The following is a 17,885-nucleotide window of genomic DNA, read 5'->3' as shown; positions in this document are numbered from 1 at the left end:
ACTCTACAGATGCATAGATCTGCTAATAATTAACTTGTCAAGATCCAAGCTGTCAGGTACTTACACCTACTTAGTTCCTAATAGTAATACAGCAACAATATATATTCCAGCACCTTAGAAATTACTCTCAGCTATCCTGACCAAATGCATGTGTGGCAGCCATGGCAGCCAGAATCTGCTTGTGGGCACAAAAGTAGCACCTAAGCAGATGAACATAAGGTGAAAAAATATTTGTTTCAGCTATGTGGTACCCAAAAGCCTACCCTTAAAGATTAAATCCTTAGCAGGCTAACTCATGTAGCTTTTCCAAGGCATGTAGGAACCACAGTAAAAATTCAGACAGGGATATAAAAATCTTTTTTTTTTTTTTCATGAAGCACAAAAGTTAAACTGTATACTGCAGTAACATTTAAATGTCAAAAATATTTTTTAAGTGTAGTATTCAGTAATGGTACAAAATTATATATACAATATTAAAAGGTATATTTAATGCTTTCACAGTAAGGAGAACTCCTTCACAAGTTGAGTATTCTCATCTTTGCCCCATTACTTCACTTGATCAGCTTTCTCTGCACAAATGTAGAAATCAGTTCTCAGATGAGTAGAGCAATCATCCAGCAAAACAGGTTTCAGAGTAAGCCATCAACAGAGCTAAAGAATAATAAAGAAGCATGCTTCCAAATTTAAAAAATGGTCTGCTTGACAGACTCACAACTCCCTGTACTACAAACTAACTTCTCACTTGAATTACAAAAAATATTTACTTCGGAACAGCTGGAAGGTATTAATTATATGAAACTGCAAAATGAAATAACTACTCTTACTGCTGCATCTGAACAGTCATTTCTGTTTCTCTGTGGATAATCCAACCTGAACCGTACCTGGAATGATCTCAGAAATATTTGTTAAGAATGAATGTTGCATATTTTCAGTGTTCATATATATACTCACAGAATGTTAAAAAAGAAAAAGACAAGATCCGTATGTGGAATCCAGAAAAAAAGTTGGGCAATACAAATTCGTAGGTTATAAAAAAGTGGTTCTCACTTATTCATCTTCTTAAATATTCAGTTTTTTGGCCCATGTCTGAATCTGATGAGTCACTTTCATCAGAAGAATGAGAGGAATTTTGCCATTCATGAGAGCTGTTGTGACAACATAGTTTCTGCACACTTTCTGTATCATCCAAGAGTTTTGCTTCCAAAGCTCGAGTACATTGCCAGTCAGCTGCATCTTCTTGGGCAGCAAGAAGAGCTGCAGAACTATCCCCATTCTCTTCAGAGGCTCCCAACAGCACAGTTTTTAAGTTAATGCTAAAGCAAGCGCTGTTCCTTTGCCTGGAAGAATAGCCACAATTTACCTCAGAGAGAGGATTAAGTAACTCCCTACTTGCGTCTTTGTCTTCTTCAACATCCGTCTCATGTTCTTCAAGATCTTCTGGCTCAGTGTCTGGCTTTTCACTTGCCTGGCTGCTGCTGTCATCAGATGTACTGTTTGTGGAGGACTGCATGAACCCATTTGGCACATCAGAGGAATGAGGTACTCTACTTAAGATATCGCGCCTTGTATAGTCATGATTACTTATGGCATCGCTGTCATTGTTGTCACTGTCATCTTCATCACTAACACCACCACCACTGGATTCAGTTGCCTTTTTTTTAACCTCTCTGTAAATGATCTCTACAGAGGCTGTTTCTTCAGATTTGGGTGTCCAAGGTGAATAGGCTAACATCCTGATGAATACCTAAAAGAGTGAAATGAATTAAAAAACAAAAAAAATCAGCCAAATCTGCACACACACAGAGAAAAATTAATTTTAAAAATATCCCCAGTCATGAGGTTGTTAAACAAATTCTTTCTGTGCCACATTTTTGGCTTTCACTGCAGAGTTCAGGCCATCTAGGACCATACCTTCTTCTCCATTCCTGTAAATACGGCAGCCTTCACCACAAACCAAGGCACACAGCATTGGACAGCCTCAAAGAAATGACGCTAATGTCAAGCAGTGTCTCAAGTATGAAACATTTTCATTCTAATTTTTGAGATATCTTTCTAAGACTAAAAGCTCATTTTACAAGTACATCTTAAACCTGAGGTGAATCTTGCAACTCTCTATTAGCTTTTGCAATTACCATGCAAAAGAGAAGCCTGGCATGGATGATCAATTTTGATGTCCTTTAGAAATGTACCATTTGAAGCAATGACATACATATAACATCTTAAGTCACATTTTTGCAGTTTTACTCTGCACTTTGAAGGACTAGCATTGGAGGAAAAATGTTGACAACAAGAAAAATATTAACCTTGACTTGGCAAGGTCATGTTCAGCAATTTTAGGGAGATGAAGGTAGGACAGAAACAGGAGGAAAAAAGTCCTAGAAAAAATTGATACCAATCTGCTCAGCATATTTTTGTAGAAAACAAATATTTATGCTGAAAAAAAAAATATAAATAAATGTAAAAGAAGTCAGAGACTGTAAAATAAAAGGAAGCAAGCAGAACTGGATAGAAACAAGTCCCAGGAATGTTATTTTTGCTTGAAATTTAGTGGCAGTTCAGTCTCCTCTCTTTCTCTTAAAATATAAAAATAGCCAACTCGAGACCAGCCTCCTCAAGCACTAAAACATGACACTTGATCACAGAAAAAGTCAAAGAAAGATTATTTCATTCAAAATAGTGGAACAATTTGAGTGATATATTACCATTACCTTTCTTCCTTCCTTAAGTACTCCTTAAACATGGAGTTTTTTGTCAAACACTATATGTGACTACTGAGAATGGTTTAGCATTTGCAGGTGAGGCAGGTAGTGTTTGCCTTGTGTACATGCCCATCCATGCCCCTACCCCACAGAATCACAGAATGGTTGGGGTTAGAAGGGACCTCTGTAGATCATCCAGTCCAACCCACCCGCTAAAGCAGGTTCACCAGAGCAGATTGCACAGGAATGTGTCCAGGTGGGTTTTCAATGTCGCCAGAGAAGGAGACTCCACAACCTCTCTGAGCAGCCTGTTCCAGGGCTCTGGCACCCTCAAAGTAAAAAAGTTTCTCCTCATGTTTAGGTGGCACCTCCTGTGCTTCGGTCTGTGCCCATTGCCCCTCATCCTATCATTGGGAACCACCAAAAGGAGTCTGGTCCCATCCTCTTGACACCCACCCTTGAGATATTTAGAAGTGTAAATAAGATTTCCTCTGCCTCAGCCAACACTGAGGAAGTTTTCTTCCGGAGCTATATTGTTTCTTTTCCTTTGGTTTTTGTTTTCATCCAACTCCAGTATTTGTGTAGATAATGACAGCCTGATCCAGGACTTCGTTTCTAAGATACTATGCCAGCTCTGGCAGAGAGAACTTGCATATAAATGCCCTCCTTTCCTAGTAAGTGTTCCACTATCAGACATGCTTTTCACTAATGCTTGTTGATAACAGAATGCAGTAATAAATCATTACTGGGACTGGAGAAGGAAGGCAGACACCAGGTTACCCACAGATGTGATCCTGAACTTGCTAGTAACAGTTATGCAACTGACAACTAGGATTCTTTTCTGGCAGGGACATATCTGCACACAACTGCATCCCAGTCTGTGGTATGAGATACATGTGAAACTGGAAGGCTGGGGACCTGGAACGTATATCTGATTTCAATAAGAGGATTTTTTCTTTGACTGAGAAGGTATTGTTGATGTTACAAAGCAGACATGCTTTAAAGACTGTTTCCTCAAAGCAGTGTCTCATCTCTACAAAGATCTTTGATGGTCTGTCCTTGTTGAGGAGAATGGAGAGTAAGTTCTTATTTGTTGTGTGTGAGATCATTTCCAACAACCATCCAGATCTTGCTTTACCAGGATGCTGAACTTTTAGCACTTCTCACATGCTGTTTGTGGACAATAATGATAAAGCATAGCTTTAGGAAAAAAAAAAAGTCTTAGAGCATTAACAGTGACTTTGTTTTTCTCCAGATGTGCCAAAATAATTGGGCTATCTTCGGAGGATAATGAGACCAAAACTCCCAACTCTAGGGCATTTTTATGCATCACTACATGAACAATTTGCCCATACCAAACTGGGTCTCAAATCTACCTTTTGTCTTTTAACCTTGCTTTCCTAAGGAAATGTCAAAGACTTTGAAATTTAAAATATTTGCTTTCAGTTTTAGAATCTCTCAAAATTGGTAATTGGTTTTGTTCTTAGAGAGGAGTACAATGCTGCAGGGTGAAATAATGGAGACAAATTGTGACAGAAATTGCTTTTCTAAGGAGCCATGAGTACACATTGCTCCCAAATGTTTTCAGAGCATCCTCGGTGGAGAACAGGTCTTCTACCTATGCACTTCACTTAAGAACTGCAGCAGCTTTTTTGCGTTGGAGTTATTGCCCTGGCTCAGATAGTAGAATAAATTAATCTGCTGCAAGAAGAATTCACATGTAAGATAATTTTCAAAGGGCAAGGGGTTAATCATTCTATGCTGCGTGCTCTTCTGTAGGACCTAGCCTGCTTCTGTATACCCTAAAGAGTTTATTTAAAGTTACTTTTTGGGGGGGGGGGGGGGGGAGTGGGGAGAGGGACTCTTCCCTTCACTACTGCTTGCCCCTTCTAACTTCATGCAATCATAGAACAGGCCAGGCTGGAAGGGACCTCGAAAGACCATCTGGTCCAACATTTCATGGCAGAGGAAGCCTGCCTAGATGAGTTTATCTAGCACCCTGTTCAATCACATCTTGAAAACCTCCAGTGATAGGGACTCTACCACATCCTTGAGGAGATTGTCTCAGTGATTAATTGTTCTCACTGTAAAAAAATTCTCTTATATCAAGATGAAACCCCTCATGGTACAACTTCTACCCATTGCTCTTTGTCTTGAGAACCTCTGTCCTCTTTGTAGCTGCCCTTGAAGTACTAGATGAGTACTGTAATGAGGTATGTCCCGAGCCTTCTATTCTCTGGGAGAAAAAGACCTAACTTCTTCAGTCTTTCCTCACAGGGCAGGTTCTCCAGGCCTCTGCTCATCTTCATGGCCCTCCTCTGGACCCTCTCTAGTCTGTCTGCATCTTTCCTGTGCTGTGGGGATCAGAACTGGTGACAATACTCCAGGTGCAGCCCGATAAGAACTGAGTAGGGTGGAATGATCACATCTCTATCTCTGTTAGTAATTTGTCACAGAAGTAGCAAGAAATGGTTTTGAAAAAGACTGAATACTTGTCCTGCAGAATGGACAAGATTCAGCAGTCTGTAGACTGTCTTTGACATAGGTAAACTGCAAATTAAAACATTATATATACTTATATAACTTGTACCTTATGCACAGGATTAGAAATTTCAGATGGCAAACTACTTCCTCCCAACCAGGAAAGTTAAATATGTGAATTATTACATACCAAATTACGTGGAAGTGATGTTTTTAGAAGAATATAACCTCCTGCATGCATATACTTCAGGGCAGCAGCTACCATCAGTGAAAAACATACAGCACCTGCAATTGTAAGTATACCATAACCTGCAAGTGAAAACAAAACAAATAAAACATATGAATGAAGTTTCCAATGACCACATTTCTTATTTCACATTCAGAACAGCTATTTACAATCACAGAATAATTTTGGTTAGACCTCTCTGGAGGTAATCTAGTCACAGTCAAAACAAGACCAAATCTCAAATTAGATTCAGGAACTATAAAAGAAATTACACCATCTTTGATAACTACTTTTACAGTTAGTGGAGGTTTGCATGGTTCACAGGATTAACAATAGATTTGTAGCCCCAAAGTGGATGGGTTTTTATATTTCACTTCTAACTCCCCACAGTCTTATCACTCAGAAGGTACTTTCTCTCTTACTATTTTTAGGATTAATTGATTTGTTAATCTTCCTATGTAAAAAGAAAACACTTGCACATAATCAAGCCAGACAATCCATTCCTGCATCACAGCACAGTTACCTTGTTGAGCTACAGAGCCTGCAGTTACACATTTCCAGTCTGATGTGATGAAATGCTTGTTTAAAGATGCAGTGACCGTAACAGACACACAGTAATTTCTACTTGGATACAATTCTCCAATGACAGTATTAAAAATTTCTTTAGTGGTAATCTCAAGTGGCCTCTGTCATGAAAGACAATGTTTTAAAGTTAGCTATTGACCTAAAAAAAGATCCCCAGCAAATGATAAATCATTATGGCTATTTCCAAGAAATACAGTAGCATGTGAAACTGCAAAAACTGACACAGTAACTCAGCGGTTTAGCTAGACAACTGCTTCATCTCTGGTTCTAGCTGATATCAAGATGCCTACCTGATGCTGGTTTGTGAAATACTGTATTATCAAAGAGAAATTGCTTTCTGTCTTCAACACTTGGTTACTATATGTCTCCTTGAAATAGCTTTACATAGATTCTACAGATTTGAAACTGCAAGTAATATCCTGATTTGGAAATCAGGGGGAAAATATCCATGGCAGGCAAGTTGTGGTCCTTCTTCTGTGACTCATGACAGAATGAGTTAGATTAAATTCCCAACAGGTACCTCTCTGACCTGCTGTTCATAACTTCCAGTACAGGTAGCCCAGGCTCTAGTTAGGCAACTCATTCCAGTGCTTTGCCAGCCCACATATCAATATCTCTCTCAATGTTTAACCTAAAGTTCGCACAACTGCCAATTTCCCTTCACTGTTTTTCGTCACAGTGAATAGTTTATTTTCTCCTTTTCTGTAGTAGATGTTTACATACTCAGAGCCCCTGGCCTCTAACTGTGCTTTGCTTGCTTACACTAAGTGGTCTCCTACTATTCCAGCATTTCCTCACAGGTCACATGTCAGTCCTCAGTGTTCCTTTTTGAATCCAGCTGTGGTCTGTGCCTTTTCTGAACTTCAGACTGGTTTGGGGTAGGTAGGCTTTACAAGTATGCAAATACATGACTTTTTTAATTTCTCAGCAACATGTAAGTCATGTTTAGCTTATAATACTATAGAACGGTTTCATCCTTCCTGACAAAACTGCTGCCTATGTAGCTGTTACCACTACCTATTACACAGGCAATTTTTCTTAAATGTTATGTCTTGCATTGGTCCTTATTGGATTATCTCTTATTATTTTAAGATTATTTCTCAATTTTGTGAAGATCATTAAGTTTTAATCACTCTTATCTACCTATTTCAGCACACACACACACAAAAAAAATAAAATAGCACCAGACCCAGCACAGGTTGTCTCAGAAACTAACTGGATACATTTTTCCAGTTCGACAGAAAACCACTGAACTGCTTCCTGAACATGTTTTCCTATTAGCTGTGCATACACCTGCCAGTAGTTTTTGCTGAACTGTCGTTCTCTTGTTTTCCCAAAGAATAATCACTTAAGCCAGTACCCTGCACTTTAGTATTCCTCTTCCAGGTCTGCTACTCTGCAGAAAAAGGAAGCCAAGATCATGCTGGCCATTCTCTTTGTTTTCTTTGAAGTATCTTCTATTCACATATTTGCTTCCATGAATCTGCTAACCCGAGCCTTTTTATGCTTTCTGAATTTCTTCCCTAAAGCAGAAATAAAACAAAAAGTTCTCTACCTTATGCTCTCCATCAAGACTTTTCAGTGTTATATTATAATAAAGCGCATTATATATAGGAATTAAAGACAACAGCTTTCCATTTTCAGGGGTTGGAAGCTTTATGGTGACATTTATACAGTTTAGACAGGAACTGATATTGACTTCTGGTGGTCCCAGGTGTGCTATTGAAAAAAAAAAAAAAAAAAAAAAAAGAGAAAAAGAAAATTATGGAAAAAAATTGCAGTATGTATTACTATTCAGTATCAGTTCTATTTCGGTGACAGATATATAGCTGACTAAACAGATTCCAGAGTATGTCACTCTTGTAAACCCACAAGGCCTTGCAACATTTAAGTTCCACAGTCGAACAATCTTTTCCCACATGACTAGATTTAAAAAACAGAAAGCAGTGGAGGAGAGGGAAGAAGCAGAAAGGTGACAGAGGCTTTGGCTTCAGCTCCATCAAGATGTAAGCTTTTTATCTATTTGAGAGGAAAGCTGAGGTTAATGGATAGGAAAAGCTGATTACTTTCTTGCTCGTTATTATCTCCTAGTCACTCTCTAGAAGGAATCTTTGTAGAAGATCATGAAGACTCTGGTGTGTAGCCCTGCACACATTCATACTGTTTGCAAGGAAGGCTGTAGGTCTGAACTTGACAGCCGAGCTCCTAAGACCAAAAACTGTACTGACAGTAGACAGAGCACCTAAAGAAACATAGTTACACTTCTGTGAGACTTCCACTGAGTATAAAGTAATCTCTCAAGTTCAGATCCTTGAAACACTGAGGTGTTTGAAGAGCCACGCACATTAAATGTGTCCTCTCTCCAAAACTGCACATCCATCAAGATCAGAGGAACTTCACTAGTGAATCAAGCCCAAGATGTTCCTTCCTCCAACACAGGAAGGAACTAGGAATGTTGGAAAATTATGTATGATAACATCTCCAGGCTCAACAGCCCCAGTTCCCTCAGCTGCTCCTCATCAGACTTGTTCTCTAGACCCCTCACCAGCTTCCTGGCCCTCCTCTGCACTCTCTCCAGCACCTCAGTGTCTTCCTTGCAGTGAGGGGCCCAAAACTGAACACAGGATTTGAGATGCAGCCCCACCAGTGCCAAGTACAGGGTGACTATCACTTCACTAGTCCTGCTGGACACAATAATAGTTCACATACAAGTAACTAGTATGTAGCTCAGTTTTGGATTTGGGTCAAAACAGTGTTGATACCACAGGGATGTTTTAGTTACCACTGAGCGGTGCTCATGCAGAGTTAAGGCTTTTTCTGCTTCTCACAGCACCCACCAGTGAGTGGTCTGGGGGTGCACAAGAAGCTGGGAGGGGATTACAGCTGGGACAGGTGACCCCAACTGACCAAAGGGATATTCCACATCATATGATGTCATGTTCAGCATATAAAGTTGGGGAAGAAGAAGGAAGGGGGGACGTTCAGAGTGATGGTGTTTGCCTTTCTGAGTCACCATGACTTGTGATGGAGCCCTACTGTCCTGGAGGTGGCTGAACACCTGCCTGTCAATGGTTAGTGGTGAATGAATCCCTTGTTTTGCTTTGCTTGTGTGTGCAGCTTTTTCTTTAACTTTTAAACAGTCTTCATCTCAACCCATGAGGTTTTTGACTCTCACTCTTCTGTTTCTCTTCCCCATCCCACTAGGGGGGAGCGAGTGAGCAGCTGTGGGGGGCTGAGTTGATAGTTGGGGTTAAATCATTACATGGTCAATGCACCTTCTGTTCCTTCTCTTCATTACACTAACTGCTGAAAGACTGCAAGCCTCCAGAGGATGTTCTCAAATCTTTGTGGCTATTCTCTCCATCCCACCCAATTTTTCACCATTTACGAGCCTCTAAGTGGACAGAGCAGCAGCTACTTCTGTGCTGAATTCAGGGGTAACATGACCTAATTTTCCTCTATGGTCCTCCAATTGTTCCTCTGTCTGTTACTTCAAAACTGAATACTAAACACAACTAAGGGTGAAGCCACCTCTGGTGTTAAAATATGTCACAGCTAGTAAGAATCTTCTTTCAGAAAGGAAAGGGAAAAGAGCAGGCTGATGAACAAACACGTAAATCTCTTCCTCTACACCTAGCGCAGACATGGCATTTCTTAAACTTTTAACACTGGCTACTTGAAGACAAAAAACAATGTTGATTTTTTTTAAGTTACATATCCTATGCACTTAGAGAGTTTTACTTTGTGCTCGTCAATGCTTGACACAATGCTGTTTCCTATGTATCTGGCATTTCAAAACCAGAGCCTTGTCCATTCAGCAGAACTACTGTAGCCACTAATTTTAGAAAGCTCTCTATATATTGTGTGTCTTGTAACTGATATGTGATAGATTATACATAAATTCATAGTATCCCAGATAAAGGAATAAGCTACCAACCAAGTTAGTCTGAAGTGTCTTACTGTAAAGCTAGCAGAATATCTTGCATACATCAGCTATGAATAAAAAAACTACTAAACGAACAAATGCAGACACAGAACTTACTGTCGGTATAAGGCCTAAAACCAAGTACAGAAGAACTGAATACTTCAGTTCCTATGAAGCTCTGAACAAATGCAGAATACTCAGTGTGAATGTCTTCAAAATCTTCTGTCAGATTACAGGAGAGCTGTGTAATATTTGAACATTGTTTAGCAGTCTTCCAGATCCTGTAAATCAAAACAAGTTAAAGAAAGATCAAAATAATCTGTCTGGATTCTCTGATACAAGAAAGTATTGGGAGGGGGGCGCATTTTTGAGTGGAATAACAGGCAAATAAACAAGAAAACTCCAGTTTTAGTATTTTGAGTTGACAAATGTTACAAGCAAAATTTGTATCTTATTTTATAAGACTTGCCCGTTGTCAGTATACAGCACACGATAGTACGTTGGCACAGTTGGATCACTATTTGCCTGCCAGGACAAAATGTGCTGAAAATTGCGAGATTCCATTTGTGGGTTGCGAGGTGGACCACTTTCTAGAAAGGGAAAGAAAACAAACAGACACAACCCACCAATATGAATGGCAAAAAAATGTGAGATTGCAACAATTCTAACAAATAAGCCCAATTAGAGCAGCCCAGTATTTGCCCCAAAATAAAGCAGCCACAGAACAGAGTTCAGCAAAATAGAAATGACAATGCAAAGGACTGTCCTCCTCTATTATATTAAGTTATTTCTCTGAAAAGCATAAAGTTTTAAATTGAAGCTTAGTGAGAATATGCAAATTTTTTGGAACTGTATTAGGAAAAGCATTTGAAAGACAAAATCTCTTACCAGGCAAGCTCCAACAAGCCGTAGACAGAATGCTGACATACACTGGAAAATTAAACCATGCATTAATGCATTTGTATGCCTACAATATCTGATTATTAGCTCACTATTGGCAATATTGATTTGTAACAATTAGAGACAATACTCAGCATTCCCTCAGTGGAACTGTTTCTTTCCTTCACACCTTCTTCCTATTACTTTCCTCCACTGTCCCCTCATTCCCCAAAGTATATTCCTTCCCCAGATGTCCCCTTCCAACATCTGTTACTTATTCAAGGCTCCTAGGAGCTAGTTCTTTGATAACTACACTGTGGCTCAGGCTTATGCTGATCGCTGCTAGATGAGGTTCAGACTTCCTGTTGTCATTTTAAAGGCATTTTGTGACATGTCCTCTTATTGATGAGATGCCAGCTCCCATACTCAGCTGGCCAAAGAAGTTATTAATGTAAGTTCAAACATGCATGCTTTTGCTCATGTTTTAGATGAACTCCCTGGAAATACCTGCAAATTGCTTCATTATTTTCCCCAAAACTCTTCTCCATAAACCGTCTTTTGCCTTGACACCTAAACCTTCTACCCAAAAATATGTCAATACACAAAACACCACTGGCCTGATACTTCTGTTGAACTGTTAATACTTCCTTAACACGTTATTTTATTCTTCTCATCTCACTTAGAACAGTAACTTCTGTAGCATGAAGAATATCTTTGAGTTTACTTTTGAACAGCAACTAACACAGTAGCACTCTGGTCCACAACTGAGGTTGTCAAGTGACATACTATAAAAAATAATATTGCAGAACTTGTTGATGTGTCAACAAGATGTGCCACAGTAAGAATGACTGTGAAAAAAGAAATCTGGGACACACCTTATAAAAAATTAAAACAATATTTATGGAGATCTACAAATAATGGATAGGAAGGACTATCAGAGAGTGACTGAGGTTGGAAGGGACATCTGGAGGTCAACCGGTCTAACTCCCACCAATGTGAAACATGGTAACAGAATACATGTTCCTGGTAAATTAGAGGGGATTCACAACAGTAGTAGGTCAGTGGGAACTTCCAGGTTCCAGACACAATGGGACAATTTCCTAATGCAGTTATGATCCTTCTCTACTGTTGCAGAGAGCACTGGAAGAGCAAAGGAGAAAATTTCCTACTCAAATTACTTAAATGAAGAGATATCTGCACAGAATCTTTTTGGCTGCAGAGAAGTGCCTTAAAAAGTTGCCCTTTCATTAGCAGTGGGCACACATGGAAGCACACACAAATACACTTAGGCACCTAAGTCTGTTGAAATAATCTGAGACAGATACTTCACCACGTACCTCTTACAGAACTGTCTCTTTGGACATCTGTCTTACAAATATTAAACTATGCACCTAGCATCCCTTCTGAAATTAGATGCAAAGAGATTAAGTGGCTCACTTGAGTTGCACATGCAGCAAACTTCCGCAAGACAAAAAACTCATCTCTCTCAAGCTTCATTTTGCAATTCAAACCACAGACATCCTCTCTCTTGCATGTCTTCCTTTTGCAGTTGTTCTTCTGTGTTACTACTAAATAATAAACATCCCCTTCGAGAAGTGCAGTTAAAAGTAGAAAAACTGATTTCCTGCCATATAGTAACAGACCACCTACCTGGAAAAAAACATCCAGTGGCATGAATAACAAAGCAATACTTCAGCCAATATTATTCCTTATCTGAACAAAAGCTCGGATTTGTAACCAATTGTGACAGGAATTCTTCTCCCAACAGGCACACGGCCTTTAGCACATTAAGATATTCCCATTATAGAAACAGAAAGTGTCAGTGCACAGACTCCAGTAATGACACACTTTCCTTGGAGTCCCTTTGGATTCAGAGATGCAAACAGTCTTTTGCCATTCTCTCTTATGCCAGCCACTTCACATATGCCAGCTGTCTTGCTGATTTCCTTTTGACATAAATCTTTTTCTACTCTGTCCGTATTTGTGATTTTTAAATGCCTCTCCCCTATCAAAATCAAAGTCTGTTCATCTGCCTCAGAACTCTGTTTCAACAAACATGTTTAGCAAAGATAGTTGGGAGAATTGCAAAACTTCATAGGTAACACTTTAATCTAAGTGACAAAGACAAGAAAAAAAATCTTATACTGGTGAAATAAAGATGGTCTGAAAACTGAACAGGGAATCTTCTTTACCATCTTATCCCTTCTACAAAATGAAATGATCCTATCAAAACAGCTTCCCAATACAACTACAGCTCAGCCAACAAACTGTTTGTTGTGCCTGCTAATCCAGAAACTAAGGAGTCCTGAAAAAAAGTACAAGAAGAAATTAAAAACAACACATCCAACTAAGAGTTAACTGGACATTTCAAGAGGGACAATGCAGTAAGTTCTTTCTTTCCTATAGAAAAACCAGAGTTTATGTATAGAATGGAGTATATAAAATAGAACACATTAGATTATTGATTCTGCAAATTATTCCAGGGAGATCTCTATAATAAGATGACAGTATATTACTTCAGTAACTCAGAAGTAGCGTTAGAGAAAATTAGCAGTACTACTCCTCTTACAATATAAAGGTACAGGCAACTCACCAATTCGATAAAAATGCATTGGTCCATCCATCAGTGTTTCCATAGTTATTAAGAAGTATAACCTACTGATTGCAAAATAAGCATTTTGCTTCTGCACCTGCAAATACATTAAAAACAATCCCATTCAGCAAATCACCTTTGTAAATTACTTGCAAACAAAATGAGGTCTATGTACAAAGTATTATTTTAATCTCTTCAGTGTTTTGTGGGAGGCACTGGTACTGAAACAGTTACTGCCGGGGGTGATGAGGGACAAGGATCCCCAGATTGGGCAGGCACTTTTCTTTTTTCACATGGGAAGAGCTCTTATTTCAAATGAATACAGGAAGCATTGTATGATGAATTGCATTAATTTTGCATGAAGACACCATCTGAAAATTCTATGCTACAATGAAAATAAACATTTTTTGGTTTTATATGAAATACTGCAAGAACTCATCACTGTTGTTTCCAGAAAGCAGCCAGACAAAGAGGGAGCTCAGAAAAAAAAAAAATACTAATTATAAGGAAGTTATGAAGTTTATGTTACAATTTTTTGATACATAAAATCTATTAAAATATTCTCTCTCCTTGAAGTTATTATTTTACTCTATTTTCCACACAGCATTAATATTCACAGGATCTGGTTTTAAATTACAGGCAAAGAATAAAAGAACAACTGTGAATCTACAGATGGCTGGGCAAGGGTATAACTGTTTCCAAATAATCTTCTCCTTGGGTTTAACACAAATAAATTGGGTTTTAAATTATTTTAAAAGACAACTTAAATTGCTTTCTCTGGAAAACAAAATAGCTTTAAATTTAAAATCACGACAAAGCATACAATGGTCAAACAACACAGTATGTTACAATCATATGAATTTTAAAAAAACCCTTAACTGAGATGTCAACCTTCCTCTGCTCAAAGTTTTAGCATGACTATAGGAAGTCACTAGATAAATGTTGAGAACCTTTACCGGTGCAACTGACAATTGTAATCGCGCAGGCAAAGAAAATGTTACTTTCATTTCTGTTTGGTTCATTTTATTAATTCACTTATGCCTGAGGAATATTTAGGAGACACAATATAACAGGCTTCCTCTCTTCAATCAAAATTATAGGTTACAGATAAGATTTTCCAGTTACAAAATCTTTATCAGTGATATCAGCAAACCGGAAAGCTATTAAGTCACCTGTATCTATCAATTCCATCTTGTTTTTGCACTAGTGAATGTGACAGAAGCTTCCAGATTACACAAGTAGGAAAAAAAAATAATCTTTCTACTTGTTACCAGCTTTGTTCAGGAGTCACTCAGAAACCTAAAGCGAAACAATGTTACTTTCACACCTTACACCCGCAAGATCTGATTTCTCAGGCTGTTCAAAATTTTCTCTTAAGGGGAAAACTCTGAGGATCCTGAATTTGCTTAGCAAAATATTTCCTTTATGCCTTAATCCTGGCAATATATCACAAGATATGTTCAAAGCACACCATATATAGTATTATGCAATAGATGTATTTTGCGTACCTTCGATGCTTGCTGTATGTGCTGTCATGAATAACAACTATCCCGCTCTTCGAATCTGAAGTGACCCACGTATTGCTCTGTGTACTGAACAATACACGTATCTCACATGATGCATATTCAAAGCCAAGTTATGTGTTTAGCACCTTAGAATATGTAAGAAAAATGTGACGAAACAGGTTTATCTCCAACTTCGCACAGCTGTCTAAATCCGGATGTCCTCTGCAGGTCTACCAATGCCAGTGAAATTCCAGAGGAAAAGCATTTCTGTCAAAACTCTGATTAGCTTTTGATAGTCTTCCTCTTCAGAGCCTCAGCAATCCCTGGAGAGAAGCCATGGAAGTACTGGTGAGTTCAGACCCCCCTCACCTCATAAGCCTCAGTTCACAACTTCCCTGGGACCTGCCTGAAGCCCCCAGCACTTTAAAAATCTAGCTTCACACTTCCAAGTCACCTTCACTGGCAACTCATTTTTAACCAAAGTTCAGGCTGAGTCATTTTGTATTTGCTTCCAATCAGAAAAAAAAAGCAGGCTTCAAAGTTCTGAAAGTCACTGGCTTGTATTTCACAGAAGTGCCACATCAGTACACAAAACACACTATTCTTTGAAACAAACAGGTGGCATAATTATTTATAGAAATCTACTTATCTGAATATTGAAAGAAAGACACCACAGGAGATGTTTCAGGCGGAGATGTCAGCAGAAGTATGTTTAAGAACTACACAGGTAATACAATGCACAGATTGATGTTCGTACAGAATCCATGTGTGTTAGGGAATCGAACTGTGCGTTGTAATGTTATGCCCGCACTCTATTCCTGGCTTTGCTGGGCGACTTTGGATAAGTCGCTTCTAAGAACATCGAAATCACTTAACCTTAAAAATCCATTAACCAGGAGCAGGTTTTCAATCCACTGCCAGTGGTGCCACCGGTGAGCTGGACATGCCTCTGGAGGAACCACTGCAGGACATGCAACACTTAAACCTATGGGCTCCTCGGCTGCCCTGTGCCCTCCAGCACGGCGCGGGGCCGGGGGGGGGACGACGGCACAGCATTTGCGACAAGCAGCTCTGTCAGAGTCTACGGTTGTATATTTTTAGCTTACAGATTTCTGGTCTTGAGCTACAAGATTACCTGCGTCCAAACCAGCTACAATGCACCTCACAGACTACCGCTAGGGATGATTTTGCATTCAGTAACAGCGCCGAAGAAACCACTCGAATAACCGGCTGTTTTTTACGCGCGGTTCAGCAGATATTAACGCCAAAACGTGCCGCGGGGACACGGGTTCCAGCCAAGAGCGGCCTCCACACACAACTCGCCCGCCAAAGCGCGGACACGGACCCGCCGCCTTTTCAGGAAACCCCGGCGCCGCCGACCGCGGCTCGGGAAGCCGGGCCTGCCGTCCGCAGACACCTCACCTCGCCGATGGAGCACAGCAGGGAACACAGCGCGGCCCGGCCGCGCCCCGCAGCAGTCGGAAGCCACCCCAGCCCTCGCTCCGGCTGCTCTCACGGAGCAGCCCCGACACCCGCACCACAGACAGGCCCCCCCCGCCACACGGGCGACAAGCCACTAATGGAAAGCGGGGGGACGCCGCCGCCATCCAAGCCGTACCTCGCAGCAGACGCCATCCATTCAGCTCCGCTCGGCGCCGGCTCCCCATGGCTCCCCGGCAAGGCCGACGGAGAGGTGGCGGGTGGGGGCGCCGAACGGGAAATGGCGGAGGAGGGGGCGGGTCGCCCCGCCCTCGCCGTCCGGCCGGGGAAGGGGGAATTTCCGTCCGTCGAGGGGCGGTGTCCGGTGGGTCCCGGCGTCAGGGCACCGCTTCACTCATCGAGGGGTGTGCGTCCCGCCGGAGGCTGCCCTGCCGGAGCACAGCTTCTCTCCCCGCACTGACGGGACGCTCTTTCTGCCCTTCTTTCACTTTCCGTGACCTGCCTCGCCACGCCCCCGCCCCACCCCCTGTTAAGTCTCTGATCACAGAGTCACAAAATTATTTGGGTCGGAAGTGACCTCTGGAGATCATCTAGTCCAGCGCAATGATGCTTGTTATGAAGGGAAGTCTCGGCAGAAAGCTGCGAAAGCGCTTGCTGATCCCCTGCCTCCTTTGTGGAGCACGGTGCTGCTCCCCGTGTTTCATAAAAATATTTGCATTAATGGGCACCCGAATGGATGAGGTGGTATCATGGTTTAACCCCAGCTGGCAACTAGGCCACTACACAGCCACTCGCTGACTCACCCGGTGGGATAGCAGAGAGAACTGGAAGAGTAAAAGTGAGAAAATTCGTGGGTTGAGATTAAGACAGTTTCATAGGTAAAGAAAAAGACACGCACACACAAGCAAAACAAGGAATTCATTCACATTGGCAGGCAGGTGTTCAGCCATCTCCAGGACAACAGGACTTCATCACATGTAACAGTGACTTGGGAAGATAAATGACATCACTCTGAATGGCAAACTCTTTCTTCTTTCCCCAACTTCATATGCTGAGCATGACGTCATATGACATGGAATATCCCTTGGGTCAGCTGGGGTCAGCTGTCCCAGCTGTGTCCCCTTGAACTTCTTGTGCACCCCCAGCCCACTCGCTGGTGGGGTGCTGTAGGAAGCAGAAAAGGCCTTGGCTCTGTGTGACCACTGCTCAGTAATAACTAAATATACCTGTGTTATCAACACTGTTTCCAGCACAAACCCAAAACAGAACCCCATACTAGCTACTACCAAGAAATCTAACTCTATTCCAGCCAAAACCAGCACATTCTCCACCCCTTATTCCAAATGGTTTACATCATGGTCAAGTTGCACACTATCCAATACATTCTCTTTAACTACCATCCTGCTTCTGTTCCTTTGATACAATACACAGATACCCTTCCTTTAGTCTGTGAACCAGCCCTATGAAACATCTTTAAAACCCCCACAAATGTCAACAAAATGTCCATTGAGTTCATTTAGTCCATGACTTTGGTCTCCATCTGTTATGCTCA

General features: G+C 40.8%; 1 protein-coding gene across 2 annotated transcripts; it reads right to left on the bottom strand.

Moving 5' to 3' along the window:
* Positions 1–408: 408 nt before the first annotated feature.
* IFNAR2 (interferon alpha and beta receptor subunit 2) lies at positions 409–16,859 on the bottom strand. Of its 2 annotated transcripts, XM_065066640.1 has the most exons (10): positions 16,512–16,859; positions 14,897–15,216; positions 13,389–13,485; positions 10,805–10,846; positions 10,386–10,506; positions 10,034–10,197; positions 7,547–7,710; positions 5,930–6,092; positions 5,371–5,489; positions 409–1,744 (listed from the first exon to the last, which is right to left on the bottom strand). In XM_065066640.1, the coding sequence occupies exons 3-10, from the start codon at positions 13,429–13,431 to the stop codon at positions 1,052–1,054; spliced, it is 1,509 nt and encodes a 502-aa protein (XP_064922712.1). In that variant the 5' UTR covers positions 13,432–13,485; positions 14,897–15,216; positions 16,512–16,859; the 3' UTR covers positions 409–1,051. The 2 variants fall into 2 exon arrangements, with proteins under 2 accessions (XP_064922712.1, XP_064922703.1); XM_065066631.1 differs by lacking the exon at positions 14,897–15,216 and having other exon boundaries at positions 16,512–16,775.
* Positions 16,860–17,885: the final 1,026 nt, after the last annotated feature.

Source organism: Columba livia, chromosome 1 (assembly GCF_036013475.1).
Source record: "Columba livia isolate bColLiv1 breed racing homer chromosome 1, bColLiv1.pat.W.v2, whole genome shotgun sequence".
In the NCBI taxonomy this organism is placed as follows: Eukaryota; Metazoa; Chordata; class Aves; order Columbiformes; family Columbidae; genus Columba; species Columba livia.
Note: the sequence above shows the minus strand (reverse complement) of the source record. Positions and strands in the feature narration are given on the sequence as shown.